General features: G+C 44.2%; 1 protein-coding gene across 4 annotated transcripts in view; it reads right to left on the bottom strand.

Moving 5' to 3' along the window:
* robo1 (roundabout, axon guidance receptor, homolog 1 (Drosophila)) overlaps positions 1-24377 on the bottom strand; it is a 200146-nt gene that overhangs the window by 106743 nt on the left and 69026 nt on the right. For 2 of the 4 annotated variants that reach the window (XM_062561224.1, XM_062561226.1), the window contains exon 3: positions 22590-22679. The exons of 1 other annotated variant lie outside the window; for it this stretch is intronic. In XM_062561224.1, coding sequence (XP_062417208.1) covers positions 22590-22679 — 90 coding nt within the window. Of the gene's footprint in view, positions 1-8161; positions 9135-22589; positions 22680-24377 lie in introns of those variants that run through there. One more of the 4 variants, XM_062561227.1, reaches the window with a different exon arrangement.

The raw sequence follows: 24377 nt of genomic DNA, 5'->3' as shown, positions 1-24377 counted from the left end.
GAGGGACACAATTATAGATGAGCTGTGGCTCCTCGTGAAGCAGCACAAGTGAGTGTCATTAGGCAAACATGAAAGTCGGTACAAGACTGTGACGGCAGAAATTGTTCCTACAGGATAAACAAAATAGTGGAAAAGATTGAAATGCTTGTTAGGAAGCTGCCAGTCAAATTGGCTCTGGCGACCAATAGAGGCAGACAGGATCTAGTATGAATCTGTCAGTCATCAGTGTGTCCATGCACCACTTCGAGGAGCCTCCTCGCGCTGACCCTGCATTTTCACAGCGACGTATCAGCTCCTGCTTCTCCTGCAACATCTCCAACATGGGTGTCAAGGATGTCATTCCTTCAGCGGGGCAGAGATCCAGGGTAAAGAGTGGTAATTAAAGCGCCAGGCTCAAACCCTATTAGGGAGTGACGATGCAGTCAAGGTTCGGAGCATATTTGGGGAGTACAGAAAGGAAGCACTAGGGCAATTACGTCTTGTTTTTGTTTTCCAACATTGCCAGTTAGTAATGAGGTTTGACCAGCGCGTACTCAGTGATACATCAAAGCAGCCTGCACTAGCAGGATAGGAGAAGCAGGGGTAATTGAATATGCCGGTACATTTATTTCCCAACAGGGGACAGCAGGAGTCTCACTGCTGTCTCGTCTTTTCATCAACTGCTAGAGTTGAAACCCTCAAGAGAATAATACATTTCAGCAAAAACAATTTGTTTAGTCCTTTGAAAAACAAATAATATGGTTAATACTGGGGATTATAAACATACTGTTATCACGAGCAGATGGGTGCGGCTCGGTTTCACATTCTGAATTATGCATTGGTTGCAGAGAATGGCAACCGCACTGCACGTTCATTGCAGACAAAACTGTATGCTTAACTCAATTAAAGCTGCTGTCTGCTCAGTGTGTGTCCATAGAAACCCAGTCCGATGGTCTGCGCCTATCTCCTGTCTGAACAGCTTGAGAAGGTGGCCATGATGGCGGGGCAGGCGGGGAGGACGAAGCACCAGCACACTCAGCTGGCACAGCCGAGCCAAAAGGCGTATGTCATTTGGGTGAAAAAAGAACAGCTCTGCAAAAAAAAAGCACCAAATTCTTTTGAAATGTTATTTAGTTGATGGCAGAGGCTGACACCAGTCCCACCATTGGACCAGTGTAGTGTTACAGTCCCTAAAGGGGAGAGACGATAACCTTACGTTGGCTATTCCAAATGTTCAGCCAAACACATTCTAAAGCAAATCTCAGACAGCTGGGTGTTGAAAGGGAATTTCAGTGACAGCATTCGGACGAGGCTGCGACGGTCCAGAAACGTGGCACATTTCCATCCCGTGGCCTTTGGGTTAAAAGGGTAAGCACGGAGCACATAGCATTGGGCCGTCAATGTGTGAAAGCTCACGTATGTGCATGCGCATACCACAGTACTGGAGCTCTGGATACAAGGTATTATTAAAGTGAAACGTGGTTTCCAGAGGCATAGCGTAGGTTAAGACTCAGTGGAGCCAGTTTCTCATGTGGCATGATCCCAGAGACACCAGCATGGCCTGCTGAGTAGGGGCATGGCCACAGTCCAGCCAAATGGAGCACAAATTGCCCCAAACGGTTCAGAACCTGGCCTGGAAAAATGAGAGCGGGATGTAAGGCATGCCACGTGATGCACAGTAAATATTTGGTCAAAATTAATGAAGGGGCAAAGTCTGCCAAGAAGTCTTTTTCTAGACGTCTACAGAGGGGAGACTGTGCCCAGTCTGGCACTAGAATTAAATTTCCTTCAGGAGACAACTGCTCACTTGCATGTCTGCTTTCCAGCACCCACTTACCACGTCCTCTCCTGCAAACCCACAACAACCCTGCAGGTACAGGGTGTATCTCACCAAAATACTGGGCAGTATCGTCCTTTAACCGAAAATGACTTGGTAATAAATGTATCCCTTGATTTGCATCTGTCAGTTGTCTACATTTGACAACAGAAAAACTGTCAACGTCTGAATAACATTTTTCAGAAAACCTGTTTTCCCTCCACAGTTGGAGACGGTGGGGGAGGGGGAGTCAGATCTGTGCGAGACAGCTGCGGCGACAAATGTAAGCGAGGAAATATCCCTATCAGGTTTGTAAGTGGAAATAACCACCCTGAGGATATCTTTCTCCTTGCCACTGACACTGAACTGTATTGATTTCCCCAACTTCTCCCTTCAAAAGTGATCCACAGCCAATCAAGACACTTTTAAAATCCATCAACTATGCTTTATTAGTGTCTATCCAGAAGGGTGCAGTCGGCCCTGCCATACTACTATGAGACAAAACAGTGCACCGAGCAGATATAAAGCACATACATGATAGAGATGGAGGCGTGAGATCAGCTCCATCAAGCTCAATGTGTAAAGAAAATACTTTATTCTGGCTTTGGCAACCCAAGATGACTAAAGGACAGTCGTTATTATCACTAAAGCAATACGCAACGGTGGAGGCAGAAGTACAAAGCATGCTCTGATTAAAGGAGATAATTAAATGAATTAACGCCGGCTGTCGAGACTGAATGTCAGAATGAGTCACAACTGTCAAGTAGGATCGCAGTCATCACAGAGCCTTCAGTATTTTGCAGCCCTAAATCAAACAAAGGTGTGATTTCTGGAGCCAAATGCATTTAGGGGAATGGAGGTGTGGCTCTGAACATCAACAAGTTATTTTTGTTATAGTCTGGTGACACAAATTGCAAAAAGGAATCTTTGACGAATCAAAGCTTGAAGAACCGGTCTCTCAACCGGGGACTACAATTGTTATTCAATTAGAGCGTTTCACTCTGTGGGCGAGGAGAGGGTGAGTGGGAGGGAGAGAGGGCGACTGCATAAGAGTAAAGAGAGTACAGTGGATTGATGAACATCTCTACAAGTCTCAGAAATGTAAAAAGTGCAGTTTGAAAGCTTTTGAATAGGTGAAAGTACGAGTTGAAAGCATTGGACATTTTCAAAGGGTTCAATAGTAGAAGCCCTTTTTACAAACACAAATCGCAACACACATTGTCTACAGCAGAAAAAAAAATGCAAGATTATTAATTTGACTTGATTTCAATGGTCACAACAGATTAAAGGAACGCTTGCAGCAAACGGTAAACCTGATAATGATTTAAATGAATCTCCCAAATCAGAGAAACTCTCTATTTAAATGTTGGAAATTCACTCAGTTATTTGAATCCTCCTCACCATGGTTACAGCTGAATAGTGGGAGCGCCTCCAAAAGCAGTCCCATAATAATGAATTTCAAGGTCACCTTCTCATTAATTATGTTTCCAGCACTTTCTCTTAAATAGAGCACACCCATCCTACTTTTATCACTACCTTTGTGTGACAGAATCAGCCCTTGAGGAACACCACTTAAAGTTGCTGATGCATCTACGGATGAGAGTGGCTTTTTGAACATGGATCTCCTAAAGCAATCAGTCGCACGGATAAAAATAAATATGTTTCAAAAATAAAGTCATGTTTGGGGAAAGAGATCCTTGTCGCCGGAGGGAATCTCATCTACGACAGTGTAGCTAAGAAGGGGAGGAACCAAAGACATTAATCAACTAATTAGCAGTCTCTCTTTTAACTCCTAATTTAATCTACCCCTCTCAGCCTCTTTAATGGTATTTTTCCCCTGTTAGATATAACCAAAGAGAGGTTTAGCATTTCAAAAGTGAATCCAGGCCTTGCAAAGAGGGGGTGATAGAATGGTCACAGAGGCTCGGAGGAGGCCTGAGCCCAGGGAGGAAGAGAAAAGAAAGGAAGGAGACCGGGGAGAGGCTGTCCCCAATGCCACCTCTCAGTCTCCCTAGCGGAGAAAAGGACAGGGAGGGAAGCCTGAGCCTTTTTGCACAAGGCGCAGCAGCCCACGGTAGCATGGCTTCTCCGCCGGGGGGGGGGGCCCGCGTCGAGCCTTCTGGGGGTTCCCCAAGCACGGAGACTTTAAATCTGTGCGGGATGTTGGCCTTCACCAAACCCAAAACACCCAGCACTTTCACACAACTCCCCCTCTCTCCCAGATGTTCACCTCTAACGGAAAAAGGGAAATAAAACAGCATCATCAGCATCCTCAGCCTAAGAGTTTTCAGCCACTACCACCCTAATCAGCACATTTGCTGCCACGAGGGACCACGAGGGAACATATGCAATGTGAGCACAGAGAGACCCGGATCAAGAGAATTCCCAGAGCTGGTGTATCACGGTATGTTTGACTGCTTCGCCCTCCCCGTCGTCACCAGCTCTTCCCCCTCCATCCCCCTTCCACACCCTGGGGTAGCCTTTGTGTAGCCCCCCCCCCCTCCCCACCCCTACCTCCCGCCCCCTCCTCTTCGATGCTCCTCACACACCCTCAATCCCTCGTGAACCATTCACTTCCCCCCTCCTCCATGCCTTACAATTGCCCTGTTAATGCAACACAATGCGGCCTCCCCGCACCCACGGGCATTTTCTGTGTGTCGGCCTGCTTTATTTAAGAAAAGCTCTGCACTGACCAGCCACAAAAAAAAGGCAAGTCTTAAAACAGAAATTGGGCCAAAAAAAAAAAAGGAGGGGGATGGGTAAGAGGATGAAGAGATTCCTTAAGCCTCCTCTCGCCTCCCCACACATACACAAACACACTGCCCACCTCTCTGCGCCTTTCCTTCTCACTCACATCTATATTAGTGGAGTCATGGGCGGACTAATCTACGGTGAAGCGTGATTAAATAAACATGCATGAACAATGTAAAATCAAATTGGGCTTAGCATTATACAAATTTGCACGTGCATTGCTGAGTCTGCAATTCTAAACGCCATGCATTTTTCATACTGGTCGGGCAAATCCGCTGGGAGTCAAAGTGCAGCAATTGTGAACTAAGACAGAAACCAGACAACACCTTTCATCCCATGAGGACATGTCATTTATCACGACCACACCGACTGGCAACAGGGAATGTTTGTCCTCCACGTCAACAGTCGGAACAAGATGCATTTACTACAAGGACTGACACAAGAGTCTAATGTCCTGGACACGCCTGCTGCTCTGCTCTATCAGTCTGCTCCAGACAAAAAAGCTTATACGAAGTTATGTTCCGGAGTATTCTTAGAGCGAGTGGCTTAGCTCCGTCTGGGTATACGTCTTTGGAGCTTAGACTGACAGAATATTTGACAGACAAAGTGAGACTTGCTAAATAAGTGACGGCAACAATATCTGCAAGCATTGAACACAAGTCTCCTCAGTTCCAACCGTCAAAAATGAAGCCTGGTGAGACACAGCAGGTGACTCCCGGGGAGTTTGAAACAGCGAGACGCAGTTTTACGAAATAAACCAAATCCTCTGACTCTCTGTGTGGATATGCATATCAGTCAAGCTGCAGCCACGGCAAATTACAAACTATTGATGTCAGATGGATTTGTTAATTAATCCAATTAAAGCAGCGCTTTCAGGTCATTAGGGGAAAAGCAGTTGGGAGAAAGCAGATCATTAAGAGCCACCGCCTAATTATCTGCCCTAAAACAAAGTGCTTTGAAATGTTTATCTCGTCCGTCATTAATGAAGTTCTCATGAACAGGAAGAGCACACAAGGCGGCCCTCCTGCATTCCTCCACGCGGTTTCACTAAGCCAAAGTCGGCCTAATACTGGGTCTTAGGGTGTAAAAACCTGCTTGATTTGGATTAGGATCAGATTAATGTGAATTAGTGGAAGTTGTAGATAAATAGCTTCATGGGCGCTGTCACGTTGTGCAGGTGTGAGATGTTTCAACTCAGGGAACAAGGACGACACAGCAGACCCCGAGGCTCATTCTACTACTGCCCTTGCGCAACATCTGTTAGAGCGTAGGAAATAAACCATGATTCGTTTGGTCATTTAGAAAACAGATTTAAAAAATAGCGGCGAGAGGGGCTCATTTTAAAGCCAAAGGAAAGGTGATCGTAAAGAGGACAGCAGACAGAGATCCCGCCCCATTAACTGGCCCTGAATCCTGCTGTGTGTCCTGTCATATCGCCGTGACGTAGGAGGTGGAAGGGATCCGCAATTTCTCAGCACTTACGGGTAAATTTGTCAAACCTCAATGGGTAGCTGCTGCTGGGACTGATTACCAGGGCACCAATGGCTGCAGCGACCCATATGTTTATTAGCACTAGCTGTATGCTGGTGTACATTTTCAAAAATCAACATCCATGTTTGATATTTCCCTTGAACTGTTAATATATTTCATTAAAATATCTTGGAAGTAAAAGTCAAAGTGTGGGGAGTAAGGACAGCTCTTCTGAATGGTACCTGTGAGGTGAGTATTGGGTCTGACGGGGACATGGAAGAGAGATAACAACCATTTAGTGTGTGGCGGATCACCTGATAACAGGGCCGAGCAAGACGGATGGAGGTATCAATTTGCAACCTTCAGACAGAGCAAGGCGGCAATAAGCACGTCAACACAAGTTTGAAGAGGACAAAGGTCATCTGTGTCTCTCACCCTCTATGCAACACATACAAGTTGTAAAAAAATACTTTTACAATCCGGCCAGCAATGTAAAAATCTTGATATTATCATCAGAGATGTTACTGAACAACATAAAGATTTTGTTTCAGAGACTTGATACTTATAATGAAGCTATTACCGCACCAATTAGCAGCGACTATGAAATATTTTCCGGGCAAGTGGTGCGTAATCTAATTTTCCTGACAACAGTGCCTAATCCACGACCAATCCTTTGAGCATCTGCTGTCCAGTCCGTCCCTATCAGCAGGCCCTATTCTCGCCGCCTCTCCCAAGAAAACCCTCCCCAGACGTCCACACAGCCGGGCATTGTTGGAAAGCCTGGTGTCCGACGGTCCGCCTCACGGCACGGGACCGTTACTGGCTCGGACCCTGCTCGGGGTCCGACCTGAGGGCAGGGTCAGATGGAGACGCCAGGTAGCTCCAAGCCCTCACCTCTGATCCTACTTCCTGTTCAGGTGCTACAGTGTTTCCTCAAACGGCCGTGGTGTTGCAAGATCTCCCCCCATCGCTACATCGCTGATTCTCTACGTGAAACAAAGACCCGATTCAGGAAACCAATCAGGAAGCACGAAGAACGCTTGAATACAGACAAAGAAAAAAAAGGCGCTGACTAATATGCCTGGAGGAACAGAGCGACCAGACGGAATTCAGGACTTCGCGTTTGAAAAGTGATGGAGAATCCTCACATGTAACGCTCCACGTTGTGCAGAGAGGCTAGAAACAGACACGTTTGGAGCTAAGACAAAAGATAACAGAAGTATTATTTCAATAAATACAATCCTTTTATTAATGCTTTTTTATGAAACTTTTCCCTTCGTAGGGGGTTTTTGCAAAATATTTTCTTTGTGTGAAATGACCCACTTGCTGCCATTCAGGGTGCACTTTTCCTAATGTCTCATAATGGGGTGGAAGGGAGTCGCTTCCTCATAACGCAGAAGCAACTGACCTCAAAAACACCAGCCACAATGTCCTGGAGCTCTGTGAAGACATCCGCGTGATGGGTAAGGACATAAACAATTCCTCCAGCATCAGAGGACAAAGACGACTGAAAGCAACGTGGAGGATCTCCACACGAAGCTGAATGAAGGGCATGAAGGTGTAATAAAACCAAGACCAAGAGCCAGAGATGTGGCCAAATTTCATGTGAAAGACATGTAGAGAATGTTGCACTCAGCAATAACATTCATGCATGGGCAATATGGTGACGTCCATGGAAACACGGTCTCCAAAGGGGCTCGAGCTGTCCGTATGACCGATGATAGCTGCTCTCTCCACTGATCCCACATGGCTTTAGCACTTTGTGTGTGACTTTATTTATGTGTGCTCAGCGGTTAAAAGTAAGACAACCCCTTCACCCTGATTTTCTACATACTTTGGTCAAGAGGGAAAATGCCATTGTTGTAAATCGGAATAGCTGTCCTTATTTCAAATCCTGAGACTGGGGGTTAAAACATAATTACGATGAGTGTTGTGTTATGGTTATTGTCAACGTTTTGCCCAGGTGCAACCGTTTTCACTCAGGCAGCATTTACAACAACTTTAAACACTTGTTAAAAATATTGAAAAATCAAACCGTTCTGCATGTTACGTAGTCCAGTTATTCTTATATATTGAATTAGTAACTGAAACCCAGAGACGAGCTTTGGCTTACAGATGACTTCCAAATGATGATCACTAACTTACCTGAGCACACATGGACAAATCCTAGCAGAAATACAAATCCGATAGAAGTTGGAGACATCATTCAACGCCTCTCTTATGGGTTGTAATCCAAATTATTCAAAAGGAAATTGAAGAATCCGCTCCTTCATGACAAACTGCAAAAGAACAAATCTTGGAATTCAGAGTTGGAAAATCTAACGGCCAGATTTTAGTTTGAGTCACACAAAAAAGAAAGAAACAGTCCAGAAGCAGTTTGTCAGGGACTGGATTTCTCTTCTTGCTTCAGACAATGAAATAAAAAAATAAAAATCCTAATAGGGGAGCAGTTGGTTTTAACTCAACGTGCAAGAATATCTGAACGGAAAGGAAGGAGAGCTTCTCTCCTTTGAATTCATCCCGCTGCTGCGGTGCGCGCACACACCTCTCAGCCGATCCCAACCAAACGCCTTTAGTTCCTTTGTGCGAAAAAGAGGACAAAATAATAAATCCGCTGTGACTCAAAGTTCATTCAAAAGTGAGTGGAATGTGCCCGTCACATTATCTCAGTCCAGTCTCGAGTCTGTCACTTGAGATCGGAAACTTTGCGAGTAAGTCCCGTCCTCCCTCATCCACCGGATCCACGCACAGGATCAGTGCAACTTTCCCATCACTTTTCCGCCGCTTCTCCTCCCGCATGCAACTCCGAACGGATCCTCGTGCGCGTGGCAGATCCCCCCCCCTCAAAAAAAAAAAAAAACCCTCAGGCGAGAGGGGGCAAATACGGATTCATATTCCCCGGTATTTCATTCAAGGAGAGCGCAGAGCCTTCGTCAATCGCTACGCGACTCTCTCCCGCCTCCATAGACCCGCACCGTTCCGCACAGAGGGAATTTAACCCCTTCCCGGCCGGATCGTGCAGTTAACTCGGCGCACGCGGACCCACACACGGCTTTAACTCCCGTCCAATAATAAGAAAAAAGCCTTAACAAAGTAGTCCGACCCGTTTTTGTATTCTTTCTGCGGTTACAGCCACAGCCTCTTCCAGGGATATTCCTAAAGGCATTTAGGAGTTTTTTTTTTTTTTTTTTTTAAACTTGGGAGTTATTATATAATGGCTCTACCATACATTATGGGTTTGTTACGTCTCTTGTGGTTTCATAGACCATTAGTATTCCAGTATTACAATCTGCAATAGATATAAATGCTATGTTTATCCTTCTGAAATGTAGTGCAGAATAGGAAAGAGGAATTAATCATACTGCCGGAGCATGATTTGTTGTGTATAACAAGTGTGTCTTTTTTTATTCAAACACTTCTGATCTCATCTACGTGCAGCCCTATATTGCATGTGTTAGACTGAGGACTAAATGTTTCCAAACAGCAGCCAACTTCAAATATAACGTAAGAATAAATCATGACTCCCGAGTCTGAATGACTCATTTTACAACGTATAGTTAAAGTGCATTACCTTACCATGACCAGACAGGGTCAATTAAACACAATGATGTATCTGGTGATCTATGTTACTAATTTAATATTTTCCTCAAAGTGACATAAACTTGGGACTCGCTCACATGAAAATGTCTCATCTTTTCCCCCTTTTTCACTTAAATCAAGACTTAAATAGGGCAAGAGTTTCTCTGGAATATTGGGTTATCTTATTTGTACTTGTGAGTCATACTTGACTTCAGACACAGACGGCTTATTCTGGATTGCGTCATAACAGTTGCAGGGTAAGTTTTCTTGCATTAAGGGATCTAAAATGTGGGGAAAATATGAATGTATACAAAAGAACAGCTAAACGACTTCCACATTTCTGATGCTCTGCTCTGCTCAGTGCTTCAATGAGGCTCCTGTGAACATTAGTTACCAAACAGCGCCACCTTGTGGACAAAACTAATCCACGAAGCCTCAAATCACCAGAAAAGGACATTTTTGTAGGCCTTTGACAGCCTGGCTACACTATAGTCATCAAAACCAGAGCTTTACAAAGTGAGTCATTTTCAAATACTTTCCACGGTTAACAACAGTCTTTGAATAAGAAGTAAAACCCCCAAAAAAGCCATCTTTTTTCACAATACTCCAATGAGCACATTGAACAGCAAATGAACACATTGAAGTTGTGGGGTCTAACTTCTAACAAAGTACAAGAAAGCAATCATTGCAACCCAGGAAGTTATTCTCACCCAAATGAAAACATGATCATTAAGAAAATATGCTATTAAAAAAGCATGCTGTTTATCAACTGTGAGGGTGGATTTGGTGCCCTGCTGTTTGCTCTTAATGTATCCATTTAAACACTTGAATTTTAAAACCCCTCGGATCCCTTACAGCGACCCTTGCATGACTCTATGCACTGGTTAGGGACCCCTGCTGAAGTCTGCATGATGATAAATGCTGCCCGACTGCACGATTCAGACAAAAGTCATGTTTTTATTTCTCAGTCAACCATATGCCCATTATATTACAGCTTTAAACACTTGATTCCCACTAGTCCATCATGTACCCAGTGTTGCTGAAAGCCTTTTCTGGCTCTGGATCTGTAGTGAGTGACTGAATGCTACCATTTGAAGAATAACATTTCCTCGAGCCCCCAGCAGGGAACTGTAACATAGAAGCAATTATCAACAAAGCCCTGAACAGAACAGGAGGGTGTCTGTGAGCGCTAAAAGCTGCAAGCGGATGTCAACGTTTTGAGCCTTTAATGTAGGACAGCAAAGTTTAAAAAAAAAATGCTAAGACATAACTGTGTCACACAAGAGAGACATTGTTATCAAAGAATCACTAACAAGGGTCTAATCGCTTTTTTTCTCACATTATCTGCAGGAAATAGAATCATTGGGAATTTGCAGCATTTTTAAAGAAGGTACATTACATACACAAGGTATATTCGCCCATGGCTCCACCTCCATCAACACATCTGAATGTGATTTAAACCCTTTTGAATTCAGGTTAAATTCTTCCCTTTGTATTTTATTGTAAAAAACAAAAAATAAGAAGAAAATAATATCCCACAGTGAGCACAAGTTGTGACAGTGGAGCTCCGAGACCCCCCCCCCCCCCCCTCCCCCCTCTTTGTGCAACTTTGATCAGATCAGCAGGGGCAGGAAAAAGATGCATATTGTCAGTCCTGTGACGGCAGCGCAGGCGGCAGAGAGCTTTTAACACCTCGGCCAAAACGTTTTCACACAAAGCAACTTCAAATAATACAGAAAAAGGTTTAGACTCCCCCATCCCGAACTGCAAAGCGCTCCAAGGCTTTAATGCTTTAACAAACAGTAAAGAGAACCAAAACAACTTTGGATCATGAAAGAAATGCGTTGAGTCGTTGGTTTTTGGATGACAGTTATGTAATATAGCACTTTGATGTACTTACTGTGAAAGGCCTGCTTACATTTGTGTGGTTTGTTGTGGGAGTGCCTCGACCTCTTTTGGTTTTCTTGAAGTCCAAAATTAAACGGCCTTCTGCACCGCTGAGACCTTTGTAACTCTGCGAGGCGATGGGCCCCGTCTGGACCATTATGGTCTTTGGGAACTCCCAGCATGACCAACATGGCAAACAACACCACCAGAAAACCGACAATCTGCATGGTGATGTGTGTGGGCAACACAGAGCCAGAAGATGTCAGACCAAAAAAACCATCGGAAGAAATACACACTTCTTGTATCTTCAGGGGCGGCAGGCCGGTGTTCGACAAATGATTTTAAACCATCTTCTTGAAAACAGCCCCAAAACTGCAACAAACCCGCAAACATTGCTCAGCCCACCAATAGTCCCTCATGCTGCTCTGCTTGAGTTCTGCCGAATACATAAACTCCTGCTGTCTTGGCGGGTTTCCTAAATCTGTTGATAATGCCCCCCCCCCACCGGAGTACGATGGTACGATGGGGTCGTAATGAGGGCAAGTCTGTATGCAACGTGCATGCTCAAGTTCACCCCCCCCCCCCCCCCCTCCATCTCCATCTCATCATCGCTCTATGGAGAGACAGTCTCGCATCTTCCCAGCCTTTTTTTTTTCTTTCTTTCTTTGATAATTCTCCTTTAAATATTCCAAAGGGGTTTGTGGACGGGCCAGCTTTCCCAGTGATGTTTCTATACATGCAGCCGGACGGGGGGTCCTGTAGGCCGCCTGCTGAGTCCTTTTTCAGATTTGTTGGACTCCTCACAAAACCCCAGCTCCCTCAGACTAGAGGTGACGGGGTGAGGAACAGGCGGGGTGAGGCAGAAAGAGCCCGCTTCACCATTTTCCCCTCAGTAAGACTATTAAATGGCTCTCAATTCCCATCTCAAGGCATTAAACGAAACCCGTTCTCCTTCGAAAAGATGCCCCCTGTTGAGGGGCAAACAAAATACTCCTCCCCAGTAAGCGGACCAGTAAGACACTTTTCCGTCCTTGGAAAAAAATATATATACATCATGAAGTTTTACCTCCTGAATATGTTGGGATTTAAAAAGAAGTTAGGTTAACCCTGGACAGACTGTGGTCGGGTACAGTATGTTTGAAGATACTTCACAGGCACTCAAGTAGGATGGTTTATACTTTGTATGCCTCACATTCACCGACGCCTTTTCTCATGCGTGTCCTGTCCTTGAGGAGTCCATCTTTTAATTTGTCCACGTGCAACTTTATTTTTGTGTTCGATAGCAATTAAAATGTGCAGTGTATGTGAGTTGGCAATAGGCAGCACATCTCCAAGGTGTTTTAAAAAGATGAACACAAATAGCATGAAGGAAAAGGGCCACGTTTCAGAGCTCCTTTAGCATTTGGCAGAAGGAGCAGTGAATACCTGCAGGGTAACTTTGTCCTGCATCAGTATTTCGGTTGTGATTCATTTTACAGTTTGAGAAGTGACCCATGACAACTCAGGAGCTGTATCTATGATGGCTGAGTAAACCGGGCAGGAGCGCAAGGTTCTCTGACAAAAAGGGCGAGAGACTCCCGGGGCTGTTTTATGATTATACACACACTCGAAATATGTTAGAAATAAAGCAGCGGTTGACCAATGATATAATTTCTTTTTTGAATCTCCGTCCTTCTCTCCTCCAACTTCTCAATGGAGGACCAACGGCTTGAAATAGTTTAATTTATTCAACTGAGGAGACATTTATCCCAATATCCCATCTGTGTGTCTTGTATTTTTTTAAACTCCCCGTAAGACGTTGCATGATTGATAAGCGTGGTCGCTTGATGTCTGCTGGGTGTGTCATAAAAGAAGAGTGTAAAGCGAGGAGGACGCAAGGGAGGAGAGAGAGGACCGATGACCTGTGGTCCTGAGGAAGTTATTGGTGTTACTGTGTCACCGCTGAAAGAAGCAACAAATCATTTCTGATTGGTTTCTGAGGGAGTGGTGAAGCTCCAGGAGCAAAAAAAAAAAAAAACCCCGCAGCTAACTGCACAAGATCCGGCCATCATAAGAAACGTTTGACTTGAAATTACTTCATGTAGTTTTTCAAACTGTAGAGCAGCCAAATATTTTGATTAACGTTCATTTTGAAAAACTAACATAGCCTTCAAACAAGCAGACGTCCCAACAGTAATAATAGTTAAATTATTATGGGCTGGAGCGTAATCCACACGACATCAGTATTTCGTCTTAAATAGGGCCAACAGACTGAGTGAAATTCAAATGCCAGCTGGCCAGACTAAAACCAACCGTATTTAGACCTTGACACATATCAGTACGGGGAGAAAATGAAGCACTAACTGCCTCGTCATCTTTCTGGAATATTCACAAGAGAAACATTAGTGACTGTCAGGCCATTTCCCCCCTCCAGTTAACTGTGGATAATACTGTGGCCCCTCCAAGAATGTCCAATCCTTGGCTCCATCCCAGAATAAATACAGTCAACCACTGAGGAGAATCTCAGGACAGCCCCGACAGTCCTTTAAAATCTAGGAAATAATCTAGTCACCATTACAGTATATTGAGAGTCTACCAGAGAGAGGAAAGGGAGGGACAGGCGATTCACAGCAAGCCAGGAGATGCAAAGCAGAGTGTAACAAAAAGTAAACAGAAGACTGAGAACATTCCTCTTCTCACTACAGCCTCTCTTTCTTTCAGACATGATGAAAAAAATAGGACAAGGGTCCAGTGAAACAAAAGGCCAGAGAACTAAACAAATCTGTTTCTGTTCAGGGAATGCCCCCATGCATGACTCTGCTGCAAGAAATGTAAGGCAAAGGGGATTGAAATGGAAGGGTGGGGGGGGGGGGACACCGAGGGGAAAGAAAGAGGGGGAGCTTCCCAGGATGCCGAGTCGAGGTTTGGAGCACAAAGCAGGATGAGGCGATAAACAGGCTGTTGCTTTTCCGCTTGCCTGCGCACACTGAATCCCTCTTTCCCTGTGTCTTTTAATGGGCCTCACATTAGCATCTGTTTAGCGTCAGCCTCGACATGGCCTGTGGAGGCTGATTAAAATAACCCGGCTATCACATAACATCCTGGCGGCAAGATCAAAACACAGTCAGATCCTGGAATATTCGCAGCGAGAGGCGTTTGCGAGGTTAGCGCCAGTCTTCTGCACTTAAGTTGTCAGAAAGATGTTTTTCAGTTGCTTCTGTTCAAATTCTCCTCCTGTGAGGCTATGTTCAGTATAGAAAGATACCAAGTCAATTCTGCAAGTTTCAACATCATGTTGGCGATGAAGCGCTTGAGTGCTACAGCATCCCATCTGTACATTTCTACGCGTGACCGCCCTAGTGGAGGAAGATAAGATTTGGCAACGATTAGAATAATGAAGTTATCTTTAATAATAATAATAATGGATCGTTCTTCTCTTCCTCCAACAAAGCAAGTTGTGCCTCACTCCTTCTCACAAACAAATGCACAATGCCAGAAACAATCATCATTGTGTTTCATGCTTAATTGGAGGAATTGGTTGAGAGACAGAAAAGCTTCAGCCAAGAGATGCCTTTGTTGTTTGGACCTCAGCCAACCACATCGCAGCGAGGTACAAGACAAGAGGCCTGCCGAGAGCTGAGCTCAATCAGAGCAACAATCAGACCAGTATTTAAGGGGAAAATAAACAATTGAAAGGAATTTTCTCATACATTGCATTGCTTTTTGGCTGTGAAGATCTTACTTTTTGCAAAGGCACTCCCGTCGGCCCTGTCATCCTACAGATTTGACTGCACTTATAACACGGGAAGCAACTGAATTTGTGTCTAAATAAAGATAACCAATTACACATTCTGTCACCAGTGTGAAGCTATACAATTAAAACATCCAGTTCCCTTTTTCATCAAAAACACATTTTGTGTTTCACGACTACACCACAAGACTAAAAGAGTTTAAAATGGTCTGTTAGCTTAAAGCTTTAGGGACTGAGCATTTCTGCACTAGCTCTCCTTGCAGTAGTTGTCAAGATGTTTTAATCCAAACCAAACTGACTCATGGACAGACTGACAGTCAAGCTTACAAAAAGTGCACAGATTATTTGGCAGTTTTTTGTGTGCCAAATAAACACTCAAACTATAAAAACACTTCTCTAATGTTTTCTGTCACCTGAAGACCCTCACCGACCCCCTCTAGGACCCCATGGAGTTCGCCCACAGAGCCAACAGGTCTGTAGACGATGGTGTTTGTGGAATTCAGCTCTGCCTTCAACACCATCATCCCGTCTCTGCTGCAGGACAAACTCTCCCAGCTGCACATGCCCGACTCCACCTGCAAGTGGATCACTGACTTCCTGTCCGACAGGAAGCAGCACGTGAAGCTGTGGAAACATGTCTCTGCCTCTCGGTCCATCAGCACCGGTTTCCCGCAAAGCTGCATTCTTTCCCCTCTTCTTTCTGTACATCAACAGCTGCACCTCCAGTCACCAGTCCGTCAAGCTCCTGAAGTATGTGGATGACACCACCCTCATTGGACTGATATCTGGTGGGGATGAGTCCGACCACAAGTGGGAGTCTCCTCCATCATCATCCAGGACCTCAAGTGGGAGCTGAACTTCAGCTCCATCACCAAGAAGGCTCAGCAGAGGCTGCTCTTCCTGAGGCAGCTGAAGAAATTCAACCTGCCAAAGACGATGATGGTGCACTTCTACACTGTGTGGTACGCTGCAGCCACAGCCAAGGACAAGGGCAGGTTGCAGCGTATCATCCGCTCTACAGAGAGGGTGTTTGGCTGCAAACTGCCGCCTCTCCAGGACTTATTTGCTTCCAGGACCTTAAAGCGGGCTAGAAACATTGTAGCCGACCCCTCTCACCCCCGACATGAACTGTTTGTGCCCCTTCCATCCGGCAGGAGGCTGAGGTCCATCAGCACCAAGACTTCCCGCCACACGAACAGTTTCATCCCGTCGGCAGTCGGGCTCATCAACCGAGCCCGGGTCCCCCCCTGACTGACTCTTCACACTCCACATGTACATACACTTTGTCACTTTCACTCGTCACTTTCTGTTGGGTGGTGCACTTTATTTTTTATTTTATTTTTATTTTTAACTTAACTAACCCATAGCATTATATTCTAGTTTTATCTTATTTGTATGTTGTCTGTTGTCCATTGTCGTACTGTCTGCCGTCATGCACCAACCGCAAGTCAAATTCTTTGTATGTCTGACATATTATGGCAATAAATGTTTCCAGATTCCTGATTCATATTATTGAAAAGAAATCAATCAAAGAATTAAAAACACAAATTGCTGTCTCAATATCCTACACAAACTCCAACTCACGCCAAAACTGTCAAACAGCTTAGAATTGATGGTACATTAATAATCTATTTTTTACAAGTGATTTCTTCCTGAAACCTTCCAGAACTGTACTTAGGATGCCATTATCTAGTAGTTGTGGTTTCAGTGGGAACCTAGAGCCAACATCAGTGACTGATCTCTCTCTGAAGACCCCGAGCAGAGAAACACGCAAAGACACTGCTTAAAAGCATTCCCCGTCCCTCGAATAAAAAGCCTATTCTTCCGGCCTTTCCCTCGTGCGATCAGCTGCCAAAACAAACTGGCGCTGGGATGAATGCAATAAATATGATCGATGGGATATCTGGCGCTGCTGACCTCACACCGCGAGCCAGAGTCCAGGCAGCAGGTGCTGCCCAGATTTACAACCCCCCCCCCAATCTCAAGGCCACATATCAACATCCCTCTGCAGCTCACGGCGAGTCTCAGAGAAACAGCCTTAATATTGGCTGTAGTTGAGCTCTATGTACGACATGACTATGCAAGAAATCGCGTACCAGTACCAATGAAACCAGCAATGATTTTATGGATCATAAAGCAGTCAGTCATGGCTGGCAGTTATTAGAGATTAATTTCTGCTGGGATTAACCCAAGTGCTCCCTATGTATTTACTCATGAAGATAAATAAATAAAAGACGTTAATAGATCTGGAGGCAGCGCCAGCCCTCAAAATGAGCATCAACTAGACAAGAAGTTGTGTCAAATAATAGGAAGGTGCTATTAAGATCTCAGAGCTTTAGAGCAGCAACGTTTCTTATTACCCTTTGAAAGCTTAGAACAGGCAAAGTACTACATACAGACAGGTAGTTTGTGGTACTTTACTCTTGGGGTGATCGAATATTTGCACTTAACACGACTCTAAAATATATTAAAGAAAATATGAGTGATGAGTGATGACATTATGGGTGAAATTCGACAGTGGCTCAGACCGTATGAAGCCTGCCTTCCAACTCTCCAACATATCCAAACAGCTGTGAAGCTACAGCTGTTATACAGCTAACATTATATGTCTTGGTTGGTGTTACCAAACACCAAACTTAACTTAAGTTGTTACCAAACTTACAAAGCACTTGTAATTACCCATGGCAGATTATACTACTAAGATAATACAGTTGTATACACACTGGTTAGCTGTCTTGACAACTAAAGGTGCATTACGAGTGAACAAACTTTGCAGACTTTGGAGTTGTTTGAATTGCTTCGTAATGCAGCGAAAACAGGAGGTCACAGAATACATCGGCAAGTATATATTCCTCTGTAGTCAGAGGAGCCACAGCCTTCCCGCCCCTCCACTTTGAGATGTTGACCCATTTACATCCAGAGAAAACACCGATTATCCTTTCACTAAGTGTGTTTCATGGGTCAGGAGCAGCTGATTATTAGCACTTAGCAAAACTCTACCCAATTTTCTTCTCAATTATCACGAGGACACTACAAACCTGAATCTGAATATGCAAATTGAATTCTCTCCTCATAGTCTTTGTACTTTCAACCCTCACGCTCTCGTGCTGACTCCCATCTCAAATCTCAACCCCCCTCAAGTGCCTCTTGACGACGTTACTCCACTTTCTATCCTGACAAGAATGGCTAACAGAGCGGTTTCCTGGGATGGCGCTACGCTAAGCTGTGTGGATCAGGGAGATGAAAAGAGATTGGGTTGGGGAACAACAACAAAAAACGGAACTAGCCTCAGCAGCTCCAAAGCTTTAGCGTGTAGAACATTAGTGCGTGTTTATAACTAATTACATCTTAAGTGAATAGCTCCTCGAAGCGCCGCTAGAGATCTGTCTCTATTGTAACACGGGTAGGAAATGAGCACTGCTGCTGCACTGATGGGTAATATGTGAGAACGCAGCTAGTCGAGCACGTAGCACACTTTCTGCTATCATGAGGACCATGGTGCTAAGACTGATGCACATAACATGTGTGCCACACTGATGCTGGGACTCTTGGGTAATATATGTTGGGGTTACGCTGTGAAGGAAATTGGATTCCAGGGTGGAGATTCAAGGCCAGCACATCAGCCTAGTTAGGAGAAGGACGAATGGAGAGTACACTGCTCCATCTCTCTCAGAGCAGTAAAACTTAAGCAGCAATAAAGAAGAAAAACTGGGTTCCATTCAGCGTCAACAATGTGGATAATGTATAGAATCTACAAGCAACATCGATGCAACAAAAGCTGAATGCTGATGTTGTTAAGGAACTGCTACATTTTGTTGTGATTTGTTCTTTTAAAATCAAACAGCGTCACCTGAAATCCAGTTATCTTGGCTGTGCATATACAATATGAAGAAGAAAGCAGTATTATTTTGATGTACAGGGGTTACAATTACTCATAATCTCATCATTTAAAACTCAACAATGGACGTGTTGTGAGCATCTACTTGTATTAACATGCTAACAAAGACAGAAAAGACAAGTAAATATCTGATATATTCGGATTATTTTGTCAATTACACGATAAAATCCAACATACATAGCATATTATTCGTGTAAAAATATCACTGAAAAAAACTGTGGCACCCAACCGTTTTACCACCTAACCATTAAAAAATATCCGTACATTTGCACCTCTGTATTTGCCTATTCTTGTGATGTTTTATGACAACTTGCCACCGCCTCTTCTCAAGAATGAATCATTATCACAGCTGTGACCAATAAGTTCATAGCGCTCCTGACCAACATTCAACATTGGCCTTATTTATGCTGACACAAACATTCATATTGAAGTTTATATAAGGCTTAAAGCTAATGTATACTTCAGTGAAAATATGCCGTGTGACCAAGTGTCAGCGGACAGACTGAATTTAATTCAATTCAACAAAACTTTCACCTTCATAGATCACTGATGGTATGAGTTATTGGGTCAAGTTAAAGGCCCAGTGTGAGGATTTATGGGAACCTTCCAAAAGTGGAATATAACATTCACAAATGTTTTCATTGTAAGTGGCCTCACCATGTTTATATAGTAGCCCACATTTCATGTTTTTACTTTCCCTGACAGGGCGCAAAAACTGGGGTATCGCCAGCTGCCGCTGAATTTCCATTGCTCCTCGAGTACTGTTATTATTGTTGAGATGACCTCTGAGTGAAGTGAACAGCCCTACCGCAGCGTTTCACTCTGTGGTTCACGTTACTGCGCACTTCAAACGGGAGGACTGAGTGGAAGGGTTTTCACTTTGTCGCAATATGCAACTGGACGCCACCAAATCCTGCACACGGTGCCTTTTAACTGAACCAGGGAAATGCAAATCAGAACAGGTTATCGCAATAATGCTTCGTCTTCAACTGCAGCTGCAATGCAATGCGCTTTAATGTTTTCCCCTTAGAAATGTGGCAAAAGAGCGCGCATTGAACGGTGTGTGTGCTGTCCTCTATGCATTCGATCTCTGTGACTGTCCGGCAATTACTTTGTTCTCACGTTGGCCATCTCCCCCCCCCCAACAGTGCAGAGAATGATTTCCGGATTGGCCTTTTTAGTGAAGATTAAAACACGGCATAACAGTATTCTGGAGTCCTGTATTCTGCAGTTAATCAGTGGTGAGTGACTGTCTGGCATCCTTAAATTCCCTCACCCATTTCCTATCTTTATTTCCATAACCTGACAACTGGAGCCTCTCTCTGAAGCCGCCATCCTTTGTGATCTGTGAGCAAAAAAAGCAATGGTAGCTGTCAGCACAGAGGGAGGATAGGAGCTAATGTGCTCTCTGAAGTCTCGCTCAGCCTTTCATGTCGAGGCAGAGGAACCAAAGGCCTGTCCCTCCGTGTCTGTGTGTGTGTGTGTGTGTGTGTATGCCTCCCGAGCAGCGGCGTACAAAATGTTAGCGCGAGAGCTTTAGCGCGCCTTTCTAATCCACAGCCTCACACAGGTCAGTCTCATTTACTATGAATGCCGAGTTCTGCGCAAAGCTCTTTGATATTGGGAAAGTATTTTGAACAGTCTGAGAGTCAATGTCTCGGGGGACCAATAAAAAACACTTTTAATGTATTGCAAACTTCAGGTCTTCAGCATGTGGCTCCTTATAAGATTCACAGTGGGCCTGATTGTTCCCAGGTGGATACCATACCACAACAGACATTACCGTGTCATCGTCTCAAACTGTGCAAGCTGTTTTTAGTTTTTTATATGATGTAAAAAATGTTTCTAGTTACACTATCGACCACATTGATATGAGGTTCCTCACTCCACTCAACACAACTATTTATTCCAGAATGTCAACACGTAAGTAAACGAAGAGATTGCAGAGACATACCCCCCTGCTTCCTCAAAGTCATGTGTGAGATCAGTGAAACTTACTCCAAAATCAATCCATCGTCCTCCATCTCCATGAGGGTCACGGAGCTCGCAGACAAAGACGAAATCAAGCACAGCCAGGCACCTAAAGACTCTACACTGTGACACTTTAACAGACACTCAATTTTCACCTCAGCTAAAACTGGCCGCTGTCAAAATGACCCTGACGTTCCATCCAGAGAGTCACGCTCATTGAAAACGCAGTCTGGCAGCCGCCCATTTTGTTGTATCAGTGGCAGACTGAGCTATTAAAGCAGATTAGTCTCATTTCCAATTCACTGACTGGGCCGTATCGATTACCTTCATTTTTATGCAAAAATGGGATTAAATGACCAGATTAAAGATGAACTCCTCGCACTGTTCACCGGACCGATTCATCTTTCTGGAGATGAACCCAGATGCAGTGAGGCAAATATAACAAGATTTTCCCCTTAAAGCCCTTATTCAAAGCATCCCAAGTCTCTTGAAAATGTGGGAAACTTGAGTTTATGGAGAGGTTATGCAGAGTTTGAATGTATTCCTAGTTTATTGTCTCAAAGTCTCAAGGGGATCAACATCTTTGAGTTTTTTTGGCATCACTGGAAAAAGGCGTGGCGTGACCCTGATGACAATTATATGGTTGTGTCTGTAAATTGTCTGTGTTTCCGCTGTACACAGCTGGGAAGCTCATAGCGGTTTTGGCGGCTGATTTGGAGTTCACTCTTCTGCAAAGGAATATCCTGAAGTTGTGTGAGGTCCAGTAAATGACCTGTGGAGGTATAGGTCCCCTCGCTGGACAACACGCTGAGAACACTTTTTACCTTTCCTCTGGGGTAAAGGGCTTAAAAAAACACATGCATCATTTCCAACTTTCCCCCGACTTGAATACTTTGTGTGTGCTTGTGTTAGCCCGTCCCTCAGGTGTAGACCCCATTTCCGGTTCTTTATTTCCCCACAGAGCTCTGTGGTCTGAGGAGATATAAGCTACATTAACTGGTGGATTTAAAGTGGGACTCTGTGCCTCCTTTTACCACAACTCTTCCTTTTAAATTCTCTAAATTGTGAAAATCTAGACAGTGGTTACAACATGACGATTATGCTTTTAATGCATATTTGGCATGGAAGGATAGAGTGTGGAAACTGTTGCCTTAATTTGAAGTGTTAATTTGAATTTATTTAACCTAAATGCTTAGGGGGAATTGATGTTGTCATAAAAAATTAAATTACACCATATTTTGAATTTCCATTTGATTTCTAGTGCCAGAAAATAATGCATAATCATACCAGGTTTGTATACTCTGATTCAAACTTCCTTAAATGGCAGAAAAAGGTGCTTTGGCACTTACTAAAGCTTAATATATAATTAACTTTCAAACTTGTAGACTAAGCTAGGCTTGATTGCAATAAAAAAATGCTAATGAAGGATCGGCCTGATATTTCACAGTGTTGAGTTTGTCAAGTCTGCAAGGACACATTCAAGTATCATGAGAAAACAGCAGCGGTACCTGTGTAGCCCAAAGAGTTGTCATCCTCGTGTTCGCTGGTGGGACCTGGCGTTGTACCTTCACTGGCCCCATCCTGGGCGACTCCTGTCTCTGTCAACAATAACACCACAGGGACTGAGAACCCAGACACATTCTGCCCACCTTCCGCACCCTCGTTCCAAACCTCAAGCCCTCCGCGTCCTCGACACGAGCAGAGAGCGACCACACAAAGGAGTGCCGGGCTCCATACTTGTAAATCCCACATCGCAGTGAACAACCCAATACCGCTGGTTCCAACAGTAAAGGGTCTCTGGGAGAAACACAATGATAATGCCAGGTAAAAAAAAACTCAATCAGTCGTAGGGTATGGATCCATCAGGATGATGCGTTGATTCGGTTTTCAGCTTGTTTTTCTCTGTGTGCTCCGCAGGAGGTTGTTCTGTTGTCTTGTGTTGGGCTTGAATGAAAGTGTTCGGGTGTAAAACAGTGAGATTTCTATCAATAGTGGCTGCACTCCTAAGGGGACATATGGGCAGGACAGAGGGAGGGCCAGGGCACACTCTGCACTATGCATGCACACGTACACGCTGCGCACACAGTCCTGATGCAAATACAATGATGCCCCATTAACTACTAATCAGCTCCTTTTGATTTGGGAGGCCGTCTTTGTGCCTGTTTCCTCTTTGGAGTGACAGGTTGAGTGTGTGCGACAGGAGGTTTGTGGGCGGGACAGTGGGGGAGAGGCAAAAAAAAAAAGAGAGACCAAGAGGGTGTATATGGAGAATTGAGGAGATGGGAGGCCAACTGTGTCCTTATGATGAGACAGACATACATCAGACACAGCCATGGTCATTCTCTTTGTGTCCAGCTGACAGTGGGTTAATTTGGGCCTAGAGCTTTGGATGTGGAGGTAAGAGGAATCGTAATCAAAGTATCTGTTTCCTCAATGAGATCTGCCATTGCGTCTGATAAACAGCAGAAGGTTGGGTGGAATTGTTCATTGGAGAGTGCTTTAGATCAGTGGAGTGTGAAGAAGAGGGTGACCCGTCACTTCATCTGCCCCTCCCACCGTAGACAGACTGACAGGAGTTTAAACACTTTTTCAAAACACAGTGAGCACCCCAAAATCCCACAGACAGTTATGGACTCACCGTTACTACTACATACAAACAAAGACATTGAAAATGCATTGATCATGCCCCCTCCCTGCGTGCTGCTCCTGTAGTGTTGCAAATGAACGTGACAGCGAAAGAGGCCTCACGCTGGGCCAAGCCTATTATCTGGTGTCTGTTTATCGTAAAAAGGCAACGTCTGACTGACAACGCTACAGGAGAGCAGGACCTCTGAGCCGCACAAAAATAACAACGTAGGTTACTCGGAGTCATGCACATGAAAGCATGAGCCATGATACACGTGCCGCGTGGGATGAGAACATGCCATGAGAGAAACACAGACATCAAGAAGAGGGCGGCACACTGTCTGACACTTACAGCATGACACCAGTCGGATATGTGTAGTGTTATCAGTTCAAAACAAAAATCTACCTTTGTTATAATGAAACTGCAAAGCTGTTCAGAAATAACGATTCTTTTAGAATTCTTCTTTTAGGTCACAAAAAGTTGACATGCAACCATTCCACCATGTACAAAAAATCAGTGTAATAGTTAGATTAAAATATACAAATATATATATATATATATATATATATATATTAGAAAGAAAGATGATTCTTGGCAAACTAATAATACAATTTAGTCTGTATAAAAGCATATAATTCTTGACAAAGCGTACTCAATCTATTGTGCGCTA

This window comes from Pungitius pungitius, chromosome 3 (genome assembly GCF_949316345.1).
Source record: "Pungitius pungitius chromosome 3, fPunPun2.1, whole genome shotgun sequence".
Lineage (NCBI taxonomy): Eukaryota > Metazoa > Chordata > Actinopteri > Perciformes > Gasterosteidae > Pungitius > Pungitius pungitius.
Note: the sequence above shows the minus strand (reverse complement) of the source record. Positions and strands in the feature narration are given on the sequence as shown.